The sequence below is a fragment of the Rhinolophus ferrumequinum genome, chromosome 10 (genome assembly GCF_004115265.2).
Source record: "Rhinolophus ferrumequinum isolate MPI-CBG mRhiFer1 chromosome 10, mRhiFer1_v1.p, whole genome shotgun sequence".
NCBI classification, from domain to species: Eukaryota; Metazoa; Chordata; class Mammalia; order Chiroptera; family Rhinolophidae; genus Rhinolophus; species Rhinolophus ferrumequinum.
This window is the reverse complement of record NC_046293.1, coordinates 51,140,255-51,153,942: the sequence shown is the minus strand read 5'-3', so window position 1 is coordinate 51,153,942 and position 13,688 is coordinate 51,140,255. Positions and strand designations below refer to the sequence as shown.

The 13,688-nt window shown below is 34.2% G+C and overlaps 1 protein-coding gene across 4 annotated transcripts in view; it reads right to left on the bottom strand.

The window, feature by feature from the left end:
- LARP4 (La ribonucleoprotein 4) overlaps nucleotides 1–13,688 on the bottom strand; it is a 61,523-nt gene that overhangs the window by 13,840 nt on the left and 33,995 nt on the right. For all 4 annotated transcript variants that reach the window (XM_033116720.1, XM_033116722.1, XM_033116723.1 and 1 more), the window contains exons 9-10: nucleotides 2,999–3,211; nucleotides 2,404–2,507 (exon numbers count right to left, since the gene is read on the bottom strand). In XM_033116720.1, the coding sequence (XP_032972611.1) occupies nucleotides 2,404–2,507; nucleotides 2,999–3,211 (317 nt within the window). The remainder of the gene's footprint in view (nucleotides 1–2,403; nucleotides 2,508–2,998; nucleotides 3,212–13,688) is intronic.

Genomic DNA, 13,688 nt, shown 5'->3' with positions numbered 1-13,688 from the left:
TTATAAGAAAGTATTCACATACTATTTCTGTAAAAATCAACAACCTGTATTAGTTAAACATGGAAAATAATTGTATACAAATGGTTTTGAATAACAAGAAAAAATTGAATAACAATAATAAACCTGCCCTGTATCTTCAAAACCATAGGTACACCTCCATAAAAGCAAGGATAGCTTGACTGTCATTCTGGGCTTTCTTATTGTAATCTCACCCCCTTCGCCAAGAAAGCAAAGACACGTGACAATAAAGGAACACAGTGAACACACTTAATGTATTTTTAAGTCAAGCACCTGAAAACATTAGTATTTTTAGCTATTAGTTAAAAATTGCTTTTAGTCTAACCTCATTACAAAGATGTCTATTCTATTAACAGTTTAAAGCAAACTTTACCCATTTAAAGAAATGTGAAATCAATAGATATGTATTTTATAGAGCTACTATGTCTAATCATGAGAAATCTGTATCTCCAAACAAGGAAAACTGCAAATTGTCATTTGCTCTAATTTAATTATTTTTTTTAAAAAACTGTACCAGCTATGGTAGAGGAAAAGGAAATGTTCTGAATCTCAGGTCCATTGATAACTAGTAATATAACCCTAGTAAGATATTTATCCTCTTCAACTTTTACTTTCTTCATCTGCAAAATGAGTTAAAACTATAATGTAACAATCTGGTCTTTCCAAATTTAAACATCCTTGTCTCTAACGAAATAATCTTTCCTTGAACAACAGGATGTGTATAATTAAGGTTCACTGTACTTACCCTTCACTGAGGGTAATACTTGAATTTCACAGTTAATTGTTAGTGTGTTACCAAACAAGATCATCAATAAAAGCACAAATAATCCTTTGCTTATAAAAAAACCTTTCATTGTTACAATATGAAGAGATCTCATTTGAAACTTCATAAAGCAAAAGAATTTTACCTAGTAAAATTTTCCTGACACTTAAAAAATGATCTTTAAATGTTTTAACCAATTGTGTCAGTTAAAGTTGAGTACAAAAATTGTGACTATTATACTTACAAGAAGTGGAGTACAGCATTAGGAATAGAGACAGTGGAAATGTAATGGCTATCTGTGATGTCAGAGGGATAGTGGATGGGGGGGGGGATTCACACAGTGTGAGGGATATAAATGATAACCGTCTAAGTATTACTTTGTCTTGTGTACCTGAAGCTAATAAAAAAAAATTAAAAAAGAAAATTGTGACTATTACAGGATAGTACATATGAATGCTTCCAGAATCCACTGAGAAGAATATTTTTTAATACTGTAAGGCATCTTTCTCCAGTGAGGCATGTTTCAGAAGAACCTTACAAAAAGGATTAAGTTCCTAGAAGTTATCTTAGAAAAACATTATGTGGTTTTTCTAGACTACAAACCCTATTATGTGGTCTCCTTGCCAAAAAGTATCAACTGGGAGAACAAGATCTGGCAAGAGAAACACCACTGAAAAGAAATAATTTTATGAAAACAAAAACAAAACCCAGAAGGCTCACAAAATAAGCAAACAAAAAATAACAAATGTGACACTATTAAATAGTGTCTTTTTTCTTTGCTTACCCTCAAAAGCCATAATATATACCAAATTATTGAGATTATCAGTTGTTTATGTAAAGAATACTACTTAAGAGACATATCAATATTTTACATGATAACAAAAGTTTCCAGAGTTCTCAATAGTTTGTTTAGAACAGCATGTTAAGTGTAGGCTTTGGAGTCAAACTACCTGGGCTCAAGAATCGGCTCTGCCAGCTACTAGCTATGTGCCTGTAGATACACGATATTTAACCTTGTATGTCTCAATTTCTTCATTTTTAAATAGATATAGGAACTATCTATCTTATAGGGTTATGAAAATTAACTGTGATAAACATGTATAAAGCCCATAAAACAGAGCTTTAGACATTAAATGCCCAATAATTGTTAGCTATTACCTGGTTTTACACTACAGTCCACGGAAATTATTTCAAAAATTCAATTCTTAAAAATCCCAAATAATTCATATTCCCAGCATTTATCACTCAAGTAACATTTCTATCCTCAAAAAAAAACCTCATTCTCTAAAATGTTACCTATTTAACACACTAAATGGCATTTAGACACCAGATTTTTATGTTACTGCCATGAAATAGTTTTTCAATTCTATTATTTAAAAAAAAACCAACAGTATGTATGTATTGTGCACAATCTCATTTTTATACCCATTATCAACTCTAAGGTCAAAGTGTGTTCATGAATTCTACATTAAATCATTCACGTTTGTAAAAAAAAAAAAAAAAAGTAGAAGAAACAACCCCTCTTAATGAGTCTGCAGATAAGCATTCCTATGCACACAGTTACTCTGTAAGAACTACTGGGAATTATTTACAATGAATTCCAGCCATGATTTTTATCTTACCGACTTTTTTGGAATGGTCGACCCATATTCACAGCAGCAACATTTGTTTTATAAGATCCTGGTGAATTAAAGCCATTCACAAAACTACCATTGGGAAAGGGAGCCTAAAAGAAAATTTTAATGTTTAAAAACAATTAATGGTAAAGGCAAAATCTGGTGTGAAGGTCATTAAGAAATTTCTGATGACCTAACCTAGCATCAATTTCTTTTACAAGCCAAACATAATTTGCTACTTATATATACTTTTGCAATACTTCAAGTATCATTTGATTTACAGAACAAGAAATCACTAGTTCGTTACTTTAGGATACTTTTCTCTGAAAAAGTTTCACAAAACTAAAAGCAATTAAAATCATTCAGGATTTATCCAGTCTCTAACTTCATTCACTCAGCAAAATCTAAATAAAAATTACAGGAACCAATAGCTCAACGCTTACTCATGTGCATACATTTGCTTATCACTACTTAAAATAGCCTGAAAAGAACCAATATCAACATGTTAAAGACAATAACAAAAAAAAGGAACTACTCTAGCTGATTTCTTTGCATTTCAGCTTAAGTGGAAAATTGTATTATTTAGAAGAATCTCACTTACCAGTGGTGTTTCAAAGTAAGGTGCAGGATTTGGAGACCAAGACTGAGGCACGATGCTGTAGACTGAGTACTGTTGGTGAGGATTATATACAGGCTGCATGAAGACTGGTGAGGCATACTGGGCTGGGGTTTGAATGGGCTGACTATACATACTAGAATCCATTAATCGATAACCATTCTTAGCAAAAAATGTGTTGATGGCTTTTATCCTTGCCTAGAAGCAAGAGGAATACATTATAATCACAAAATACTAAGTGTATATATCTTATAAATATAATTTAAATTTTTAACATATTTTACATGACTGCATTATTTCTGCCTATTATAGAATCAGTAGAGCAAAAGAAAAGGAAATGATAGCTTTGATGAAAGAAACCTCTGCATGGCAACTATCACAAAAAACAAACTAAAACCACAAAAATCAAAACAGTAAAAACTAACTGCAACTTATCACCGACAAGGGGGCTAATATTCCTTACAAATTCTAAAAAGACATTAAAAAGCCCAATGAGCCTATATAAAAATAAGAGAAATGAACAGAGTTCACAGAATAAAAAGGACAAATGGCTCTTAAACATATGAAAAGATGCTAAACCCTGCTCAGAAGAGAAATGCAATTTAAAATGAATTAAAATTTCTCCTTTATAAGATTAGCGAAAGTCCAAAAAATTGACAACATGTTCTGTTGATAAGACTGTGGCAAAACAGGCATTCTAATATGCTGATGATGGGCAAGCAGGGAAAGTTAGCAATATCTTCCAAAATACAAATACATTTACCATATTCTCATCAATCCCTCTTCTAGAAATCTTTCCAAAAGATACACTGACCAAACGGTTTTTGTTTTTAAAGGACGCACAGAGCTACTTACTGGCACTAATTGTAATAGGGAAGGGGACAAAAACTCTCCCCAACACACACACACACACACACACACACACACACACACACGACAGTCCATTAATAGTTGAATATACCACAGTACATGCACATAACCGAGTAACATGCAGATGTAAAAACAACTGAGGAACTGCTAAATACTATTATGAAGTGATTTCCAGAATATACAGAGTATTTTTTAAAAAGAGGGACGGCAAGGAGAAGAGTTTGTATATACGTTATTCTTTAGCTAAGTGAGATGGGGATATGAATATACTTGCATCCACACATATGTGTGTGAATATGTATTTAATATGCTGTTTTAGATATTTTACTTTTAAACCATATTGAAAATAAAAATTTTAAAAAACTAATTTATAAAAGCAAAATGAACCTAAATGTGCATCCAATTAATAATATAACACAGAGAAATCCTAAGTGAATTCGAACCACAATAAAATCAACTGTTATGAATGCTCCTTAGGAATAAACCACAAGGAAAAGTATGGAAAATTTCTTAATTTATTTACAAAATTATATTGCTATTGGTATTATTCTGATATTTTGTATGTGATTATGGGATACATCAAATCAATAATTATATTTGGGTCACTGAGATCTGAGGTTTTCACATGGGAGAATGGCAACGCAAATGTGAAACTGAAGAAGAAAAACCATGTCGCCTGAATTTAAACTGGAATACTAGTGTAAATGCACGACAGTTTGTCTTTAAAAAACAAAGCAAAACACCTATTTCATAAGCTCTGTTCAATAAAAAGGCTTAGAAACAATGACCAAACCAGTCATCACAAGCACTCCTTGTGCCTAGTCAGTGAACTGCAAAGTATCATTTCCCCATAAAAGTATCATGGGGGCTTTGGAGGGTTACCACAGGCTTTTGACACAAAATGTACAAAAGCCTGAACCATCTTATCACAGTAAAGAGCAAGCAAACCACTGAAAACTATTAGGGACATGACAAAAGGACTCATGAGTTAACTCAAAAAGGCCAGACTTCATCAATAAACAGGGACAATAAACACACCAAATGTTCAAATACTCAAAAACAAAAACAAAAAAAACAAACCAACATCTGAACAGTCATTTTGAAAGTTGCTAAGTAATCAACACATTATTTTCAAAATCTGTTAAAAGCTAGAACCAATTTAACACACATTTCACCTGTGAGCTGTACCTCAGGGCAATGAAAATGAGGGCAAGCTTCTCTTTGTAAAAGTATTCAACTAATAAGAGGAAGAAAGATAGCATAGTACCACTTGGTAACCCTTAATGAATTAATAGATCTAGTCAATGATCAGTAACAACCAGCATAAAACAGAGACACAAAGACATATTTTATATGCTGTTGTTCTCTCTTTCCATGGCTCTGAAATCAAATACAATTCTGTTCAAGCCTCTACACCTAGCTACCAATTTGCATGAAATACAGGGGACAGAGGACCATGTTAAACTACACTCAAAAACATAACTAGCCAATTCAAAGACGGGCAAGAACTTAAATAGACATTTCTCCAAATAGGATATACGAATGGCCAATAAGCACAAGAAAAGATGCTCAACATCACTAATCATGGAGGAAATGCAAATCAAAACTAATGAGATTCCATCAAATGCATTCTTCATTTCAGTTATTGCGTTCTTCCGTTCTTCACTTCTGACTTGTTCTTTTTTTTTTATCCCCGCTAAGTGGCACATGATTGTATTTGCATATATAATATAAACAAAAACTTAAAACAGTGGAAAATGGCAGGCTAGGCTCTAGGGGTAGGTACTTCCACTGAATTAATACTTGAGGAGAAAAGAGTGCTTGGTCACTCACGACAACCAGGGGAGTGCTTAATAAAGGGAAGGCTGCTGATCTTTCCTAAGTGAGAAAAAAAGTAGTTACTGTTGCCATTCCTCAGTGGCCAGTGTCCCAAGAGTGCCTGGCTGGTGCCAAGGCAGGTAGTGTGGACTTTGTCCTTCAAAAATTTGGGGTGTGTTGTGGTTGGTGTGGTGGATCCCTGAAGGATCAGTGCTGATGCCTGCCTCAGTTTTGGTCCTCGTTGCAGCAGCAGATTCCTTTGGTGACATCTATCAGAAGACTTAGAGCCAAAACCCTTCACCACCCTCACTACCCTATTTGGAGCCAGACAATTATAGTAATCTTTGTCAGGTCACAAGCTGAATGCAGAGATAATAGAACAAAAATTTCAGTGACCACAAACAACAAGGAATATACACTTTGCAAAAACAGTTTAGAAAAGTCGCAGACAGCCACAGCTCTCAACAAGCAAAAGTATTAGTAATATCTGTACAGTGGAAGATTCAGATTTCTAGAGTTAACACTTTGTAATACTCAGAATGTCCAGTTCTCAACAAAAAAAATATTTAAAAAAAAAATTTCTTTTTTTTTCTTCCCCTTCTTCCGCCTCCCCCCACACTCCGGTTCAAGCCGTTGTTTGTCTAGTTGTGTAGGACACAGCTCCCTGGCCCATGCTGGTGTTATGAACCCTGCGCTCCCCTGGTTGAGGCAGTCGGTCACCGGTTGGCGGTCGACGGATCACAGCAAGTCATGGCAGCTCTCGCCGGCTGCCGGCTGCTCACGGCAGCACATGGTAGCCCGTGGCAGCACACAGAAGCCCACACCAACCTCCAACTGCTCACGGCAATCTGGCTTCAGGGAGAGCCGTTGTTCACAATCTTAGCTGTAGAGAATGCAGCTCACTGGCCCGTGTGGGAATCGAACTGGTGACCTCGGCGCTAGGAGAACGGTGCTCCAACCACCTGAGCCACCAGGCCGGCCCAACAAAAATATTAAAGAACACATAAAGAAACAGGAAACTATGATCCATTTGTGGGAAAAAAAGAATTTGATAAAAGCCACACTGAAGAATGCCAGACATTGGAATTACTGGTCAAAGATGTTAAATTAACTATCTTAAATGTGCCCAATAACCTAATGGAAACTATGGACAAACCTAAGAGTAATCATGAAAATGATGTATGAAGAAAATGCTAAAAGAAAAAAAAAATCAGTATGCCTACCCTACAAGAAATGCTAGTGGGAGTTCTTCAGGGTGAAATAAAAAGATGCCAGACAGTAACTCAAAGCCAAAAGAAGAAATAAGGAACATTACTAAGGATAATTACTTAGGTAAGTACAAAAGAAAATTATTGTACTTTTAGCATGTAACATTTTCCATATGTGATTTAAAAGGGAAACTAAAACAATATAAATCGATGCCAATGGGCACAAACGTATAAAGATATAATCTGTGGCAATAAGAATATATGACTCTATTCAACTGAGGTTGTTATAAATTTAAAATGTTAATTGTAACCCACCAGAGAACCACTAAAAAAACCCCAAAAAACCCTAAATGGCAGAAGTATCTTTCCTTATCACTCTATTCAACTGAGGTTGTTATAAATTTAAAATGTTAATTGTAACCCACCAGGGAACCACTAAAAAAACCCCAAAAAACCCTAAATGGCAGAAGTATCTTTCCTTATCAATAATTACTTTAAATGTAAATGGCTTAAACTTTCCTATTAAAAGGCAGAGAGTGGCAGAATGAATTAAAAATATACAGGATCCATCTATATGCTATCTATAAGAGACTCATTTTAGATCCAAAGACATTGAAAGTAACAAAATGCAAGAAAATAATAATCAAAATACAGCTAAGATGGCTATATTATTATTATTAGGCAAAATAGACTTTAAGTCAAAAGAGGTTACAAAAGACAAAGGACATTTTATATTAAATAAAAGGTTAACTCAAGCAAAAGGCTAAAACAATTGTAAACATATATGCATCTGCCAACAGAGCCACAACATATATATATATATATATATATATATATATATATATATATATATATATATATATATACACACCACTGACAGAATTAGAATGAGAAATGACAACTGACTTCATTAACCCCCTTCAATAATGAGACCGGAGAGCAATAAAGAAAGAGAACTTGAACAACACTATAAATCAATTTGACCTAAAAGAACTACTCCAAACACTAGAATATGCATTTTTCTCAAGTGTACATAGAACATTACCCATGATAGACTGCATGTTTTTTAATAAATTTAGAAAGACTGAAATCATACAAAGTATCTTCTGTGACCACAATGGAACAAGACTAGAAATCAGTAACAGAAGGAAAACTGGAAAATTCACAAATATGTGGATATTAACACAGGTTCCTAACCAACAGGTCTAAGAAGAAATCACAAGGAAAATTGTAAAATAACTTGATTCCAGACAAGCAAAAACTAAAGTAGTTCATCAACACTAAACCAGTCTTACAAGAAATGTTAAAGGGACTTCTTTAGGTAGAAAAAAATAAAAAATATAAATAAAACAATAGGAAAGAAAAAACCTCACAGACAAAGGCAAACAGTGAAAGCAGTGGATCAACCATTTGTAAAGCTAGTACAAAGCTCAAAAGACAAAAGTAGGAAGATCATGTGTAATTACAACAATAAATTAAGGGATACACACAAATACACACAAAAGAAGTAAAAAAATAATCACAAAAATATAAATGTGGAGGGGATGAGTTAAAATTGTAGTGATTTTTAGAATGTGATCAAACTTAAGCAACCATCAACTTAAAATAGACTGCTATAAATATAGCTTGGTATAAATGAAGCACATGTTAACCACAAACCAAAAATCTGTAAGAGATATACAAGACATAAAGAGAAAGGAATCTAAACATAACACTGTAAGAAAGTCATCAATAAACCAGAAAGCAAAAGAAGAAACAAAGAACTACAAAAACAAACCAGAAACAATTAATAAAATGGCAATAACTACATACCTATTATCAATAAGGACTTTAAGTGTTTATAGACAAAATACTCCAACCAAAAGACACATGGTGGGGGTGGCCGGATGGCTCAGTGGTTAGAGCACGAACTCTGAACAACAGAGTTGCTGGTTTGATTCCCACATGGGTCAGTGAGCTGCACCCTCCACAACTAGACTGAAGACAACGAGCTGCTGCTGAGTTTCCAGAGGGGCGGCAGGATGGTTCAGGTGGTTAGAGCGCGAGCTCTCAACAACAAGGTTGCCGGTTCAATTCCTGCATGGGATGGTGGGCTGTGCCCCCTGCAACTAAAGATTGAAAATGGCGACTGGAGTTGGAGCTGAGCTGCACCTTCCACAACTAAACTGAAGGACAACAACTTGGAGCTGATGGGCCCTGGAGAAACACAATGTTCCCCAATATTCCCCAATAAAATTTTTTTTAAAAGAAAAAAGTAAATCTATGATTTCCTTTCCTGGCTTCTCCACTACTTTGAAATGTTGGGTAACCTTGAGACCCTAAATATCTGCACTATGAATGGAAGCTTCAAATTTAAAAAAAAAGAAACAAAGTAAGAAAGAAAAGACATACGGTGGTAGAATGGATTAAAAAACAAAAGACTTACACACGCTTACAAGAGACCCAATGTAGATTGAAAGACACACAGATTTAAAGGGATGGAAAAAGATATTTCATGCAAAAGGAAGGAAAAAGCAGGGGTAGCAAAACTTAGATCAGACAAAACAGACTTTAAAACAAAGGCTGTAACAAGAGACGAAGGGCATTTCGTTATGATAAAGAGATCATCAACAAGAGGATATAACTCTTGTAAACATCTATACACCCAACATAGGAGCACAAATATAGAGAGCAAATTTTGACAGATATGAGGGAGAGATCGATAACACAATAGTAGGGGACTTGAACACACCCCACTGACATCAATGGATCATCCAGACAGAAAATCAACAAGGAAACATTGGCCTTAAAGGATACATTAGACCAGATGGACTTAATTGATATTTTTAAGACATTTCACCCAACAGCAGTAGAATATACATCTTTCTTAAGTGCTCATGGAACATTTTACAGGACAGATCATGTGTTCAGCCACAAAACAAGTCTCAATAAATTTATGAATACTGAAATAGTATCAAGCATCTTCTTTGATCACAATAGTATAATACTAGAAATCAATTACAAGAAGAAAACTGAAAAACACACAAACACATGGAGGCTAAATAACATGCCACTAAATGAGTGGGTTAACTATGAGATCAAGGAAGAAATCAAAAGATACCTTGCGAGAAATGAAAATGACAATGAAAACACAATGACCCAAAAAAATCTATGGGGCACAGCCAAAGCAGTTCTAAGGAAATTCATAGCAATACATAGCAAAAAATCTCAAATAAACAATCAAACCTTACACCTAAAGAAACTATAAAAAGAACAACAACAAAAAGCCCAAACTGAGTAGAAGGAAGGAAATAATAAAGATCAGAGCAGAAATAAATGAAACAGAGAAAAGAAAAAGAAAAGGAAAATGAAGCCAAGAGTTGGTTCTTCGAAAAGATGAACAAAACTGACAAACCGCTAGCCAGACTTTCAAGCAAAAAACAGAGTACCCAAATAAAATTAGAAATGAAAGAAAAGTGACAACCAATACCATGGAAATACAAAGGAGTATAAGAAAATTGGACAACCTAGAAGAAATGGATCAATTCCCAGAAACATACAATCTTTTAAGATTGAATCAAGAAGAAACAGAAAACCTGAACTGACTAATGAAATCAAATCAATAGTCAAAAAACTCCCAACAAACCAAAGTCCTGGATCAAACGGCTTCACAGGTGAATTTTACCAAATATCAAAGAATTAATGCCTATCTTTCTCAAACTATTGCAAAAAACTAAAGAGGAAACAAGGTTCCCAAACTCATTTTATGAAGCCCATATTACCTTGATACCTAAACAAGATAAAAATACTACAAACAAAAAAATATTATATGCCACTACCCCAATGAACACAGATGCAAAAATCCTTAACAAAATATTAGCAAACTGAATTCAGCAATACATTAACAAGATCATACACCATGCCCAAGTGAGATTCATTCCTGGGATGCAGGGTTGGTTTAATACCTGTAAATCAATGAACGTGAGATACAACATAAATGAAGGATGAAAGTCATACATAATTTCAATAGATGCAGAAAAAGCATTTGACAGAATCCAACATCCAATTATGATAAAAAACTCTCAACAAAATGTGGATGGAGGGAACCTACGCTGACATAGTAAAGCCCATATATGACAAACCTACAGAAAACTTAAGATCAGAAATAAAACAAGATGTACACTATCACCACTTTTATTTAACATAGTAGTACTGGAAGTCTTAGCCACAGAAGTCAGACAATGGAAAGAAATAGAACGTATCCCAATTGTAAAGGAAGAAGTAAAACTGCCATTATCTGTAGATGACATGATACTACAGAAAGAACCCCAAAAATTCCCCCAAATAACTATTAGAACCAATAAGTGAATTCAGTAAATATTTAGAAATCATTTGCATTTTTATACACCAATAATGAACTCTCAGAATGAGGAATTAAAAGAATCTCATTTATAAATGCTTCAAAAATACCAAAATACCTAGGAATACATTTAACAGGTAAAAGACCTATACTCAGAAAACTGCAAGACACTGAAGAAAGTGAAGAAAATTCAAATAAACGAAAGGATATATTGTGCTCTTGGATAGGAAGAAATAACATTGTAAAAATGTCCATACTACCCAAAGCAATCTATAGAGTCAATACAATCCCTATCAAAATACCAATGCCATTTTTCACAGAACTGGAAGAAATAATCCTAAAATTTGTATGAAACCACAAAAGACCCTTGAGGGCCACACCAATCTTGAGAAAAAAGTTGGAGTTATGCTACCTGATGTCAAACTATCCTATCCTATCCAAACAAGGCTCTAGCAATCAAAATGGCATGGCACTGGCATAAAAAGACACATAGATCAGTGGAACAGAATAGAGCGCCTAAAAATAAACCCATGCCTATACAGTCATTTAATCTACGACAAAGGAGGCAAGAATGTACAATGGGGTAAAGACAGTATCTTCGATAAATGATGTTGGAAGAACTGAACAGATACATGTAAAACTATAAAACTAGACCACTTTCTTATACCACATACAAGAACAAACACAAAATGGACTGAAGACTTAAATGTAAGACCCGAAACCATAAAATTCCTAAAAGAAAACATAGGCAATAAACTTAGTAATATTTTTTGGGGCTGTATCTCCTCAGGCAAGGGAAACAAAAGAAAAACTAAACAAATGGGACTACATCAAACTAAAAAGATTTTGCACAGCAAAGGAAACCATCAACAAAACGAAAAGACAACCTACCAAATGGGAGAAGATATTCACCAATGATACATCTAATAATGGCTTAATATCCAAAATTCATAAAGAACTCATAAACAACCCAATTAAAAAATGGGCAGAGGACATGAATGGACATTTCTCCAAAAAGGACCATACAGATGACCAACAGACATATGAAAAGATGCTCAACATCACTAATTATCACAGAAATGCAAATTAAAATCACAATGAGATATCATCGCACACCTGTCAGAATGGCTAGCATCAAAAAAATCAACAAAAAACAAGTGTTGGCAAGGATGTGGAAAACAGGGAAATTCTCGTGCCTGCTGGCGATTGCAAATTGGTACAGCCACTATGCAAAACAGTATGGAGGTTCCTCAAAAATTAAAAATAGAACTATCTTATGACCCAGCATAAGTATTTATCTGAAGAAATCCAAAATGCTAATTCAAAAAGATAAATGCATCCCTACGTTCATCAAAGCATTATTTATAATAGCCAAGATATGGAAGCAACCTAAGTGCCCACTGACAGACTTGGATAAAGAAGTGGTACATATGCATATACAATTAAATATGACATATCTCAGCCACAACAAAGAATGAAATCTTACCATCTGCGACAACATGGATGAACCTAGAGGATATTATGCTAAGTTAAATAAGTCAGAGAAAGACAAATGCCATGATTTCACTTATATGCAGAATCTAAAAAGCAAACTCACCCATAGATACAGAGAACAATCTGATGGTTTTCAGATGTGAGGGATGTTGGGAGGGTGGGTGAAAAAGGTAAAGAGAGTAAGAAGTACAAACTAGTAGTTACAAAATAGTCATGGGTCTGTAAAGTACAGTATAGGGAATACAGTCAATAATATTGTAATAACTATGTATGGTGCCAGGTGGGTAGTAAACAGGGGGATCACTTTGTAAGTTATATAAATGTCTAACCACTATGAAACTAATATAATATTGAATGCCAACTATAATTGAAAATTAAAAATTCATAGACTCAGATTTTATGTAAATTTCCAGAATAACTCATAAAAATAAATCTCAGTGCACTCTGAATCACTAAAAACAAGCAGCTGAAAAGTAAATATTTAAAATAAAGTCTTAAAACTAAAAAAAAATAAAAATATATAAAAATGGACAAAGGAGTTAAATAAAACATTTCTCCAAAAGATAAACAAATGGCAAATAAGCACATGGAAAGATACTTAACATTATTAGCCATTAGGGAAATGAATCCCCAAACCATAATGAGATGCCACTTTACACCCATTAGGATGGCTTTTAGCAAAAAAGCAGAAAATAACAAGTGTTGGTAAGGATGTGGAAAAATCTGAATCCTTCTGTATTGCTGGGAATGTAAAATGGTGCAGCTGCTGACAAAAAGCTTCATGCTCTTCAAAATGTTAAACATAGAATTATGTTAGACAGTTACATGCCTAGCTAGTTATACACCCAAAAGAATTGAAAGCAGGGACTCAAACAGATAGTTGTATAGCATTATTCATAACTGTCAAAAGGTGGAAACAACTAAAAAGTAACGAAATTCTGACACA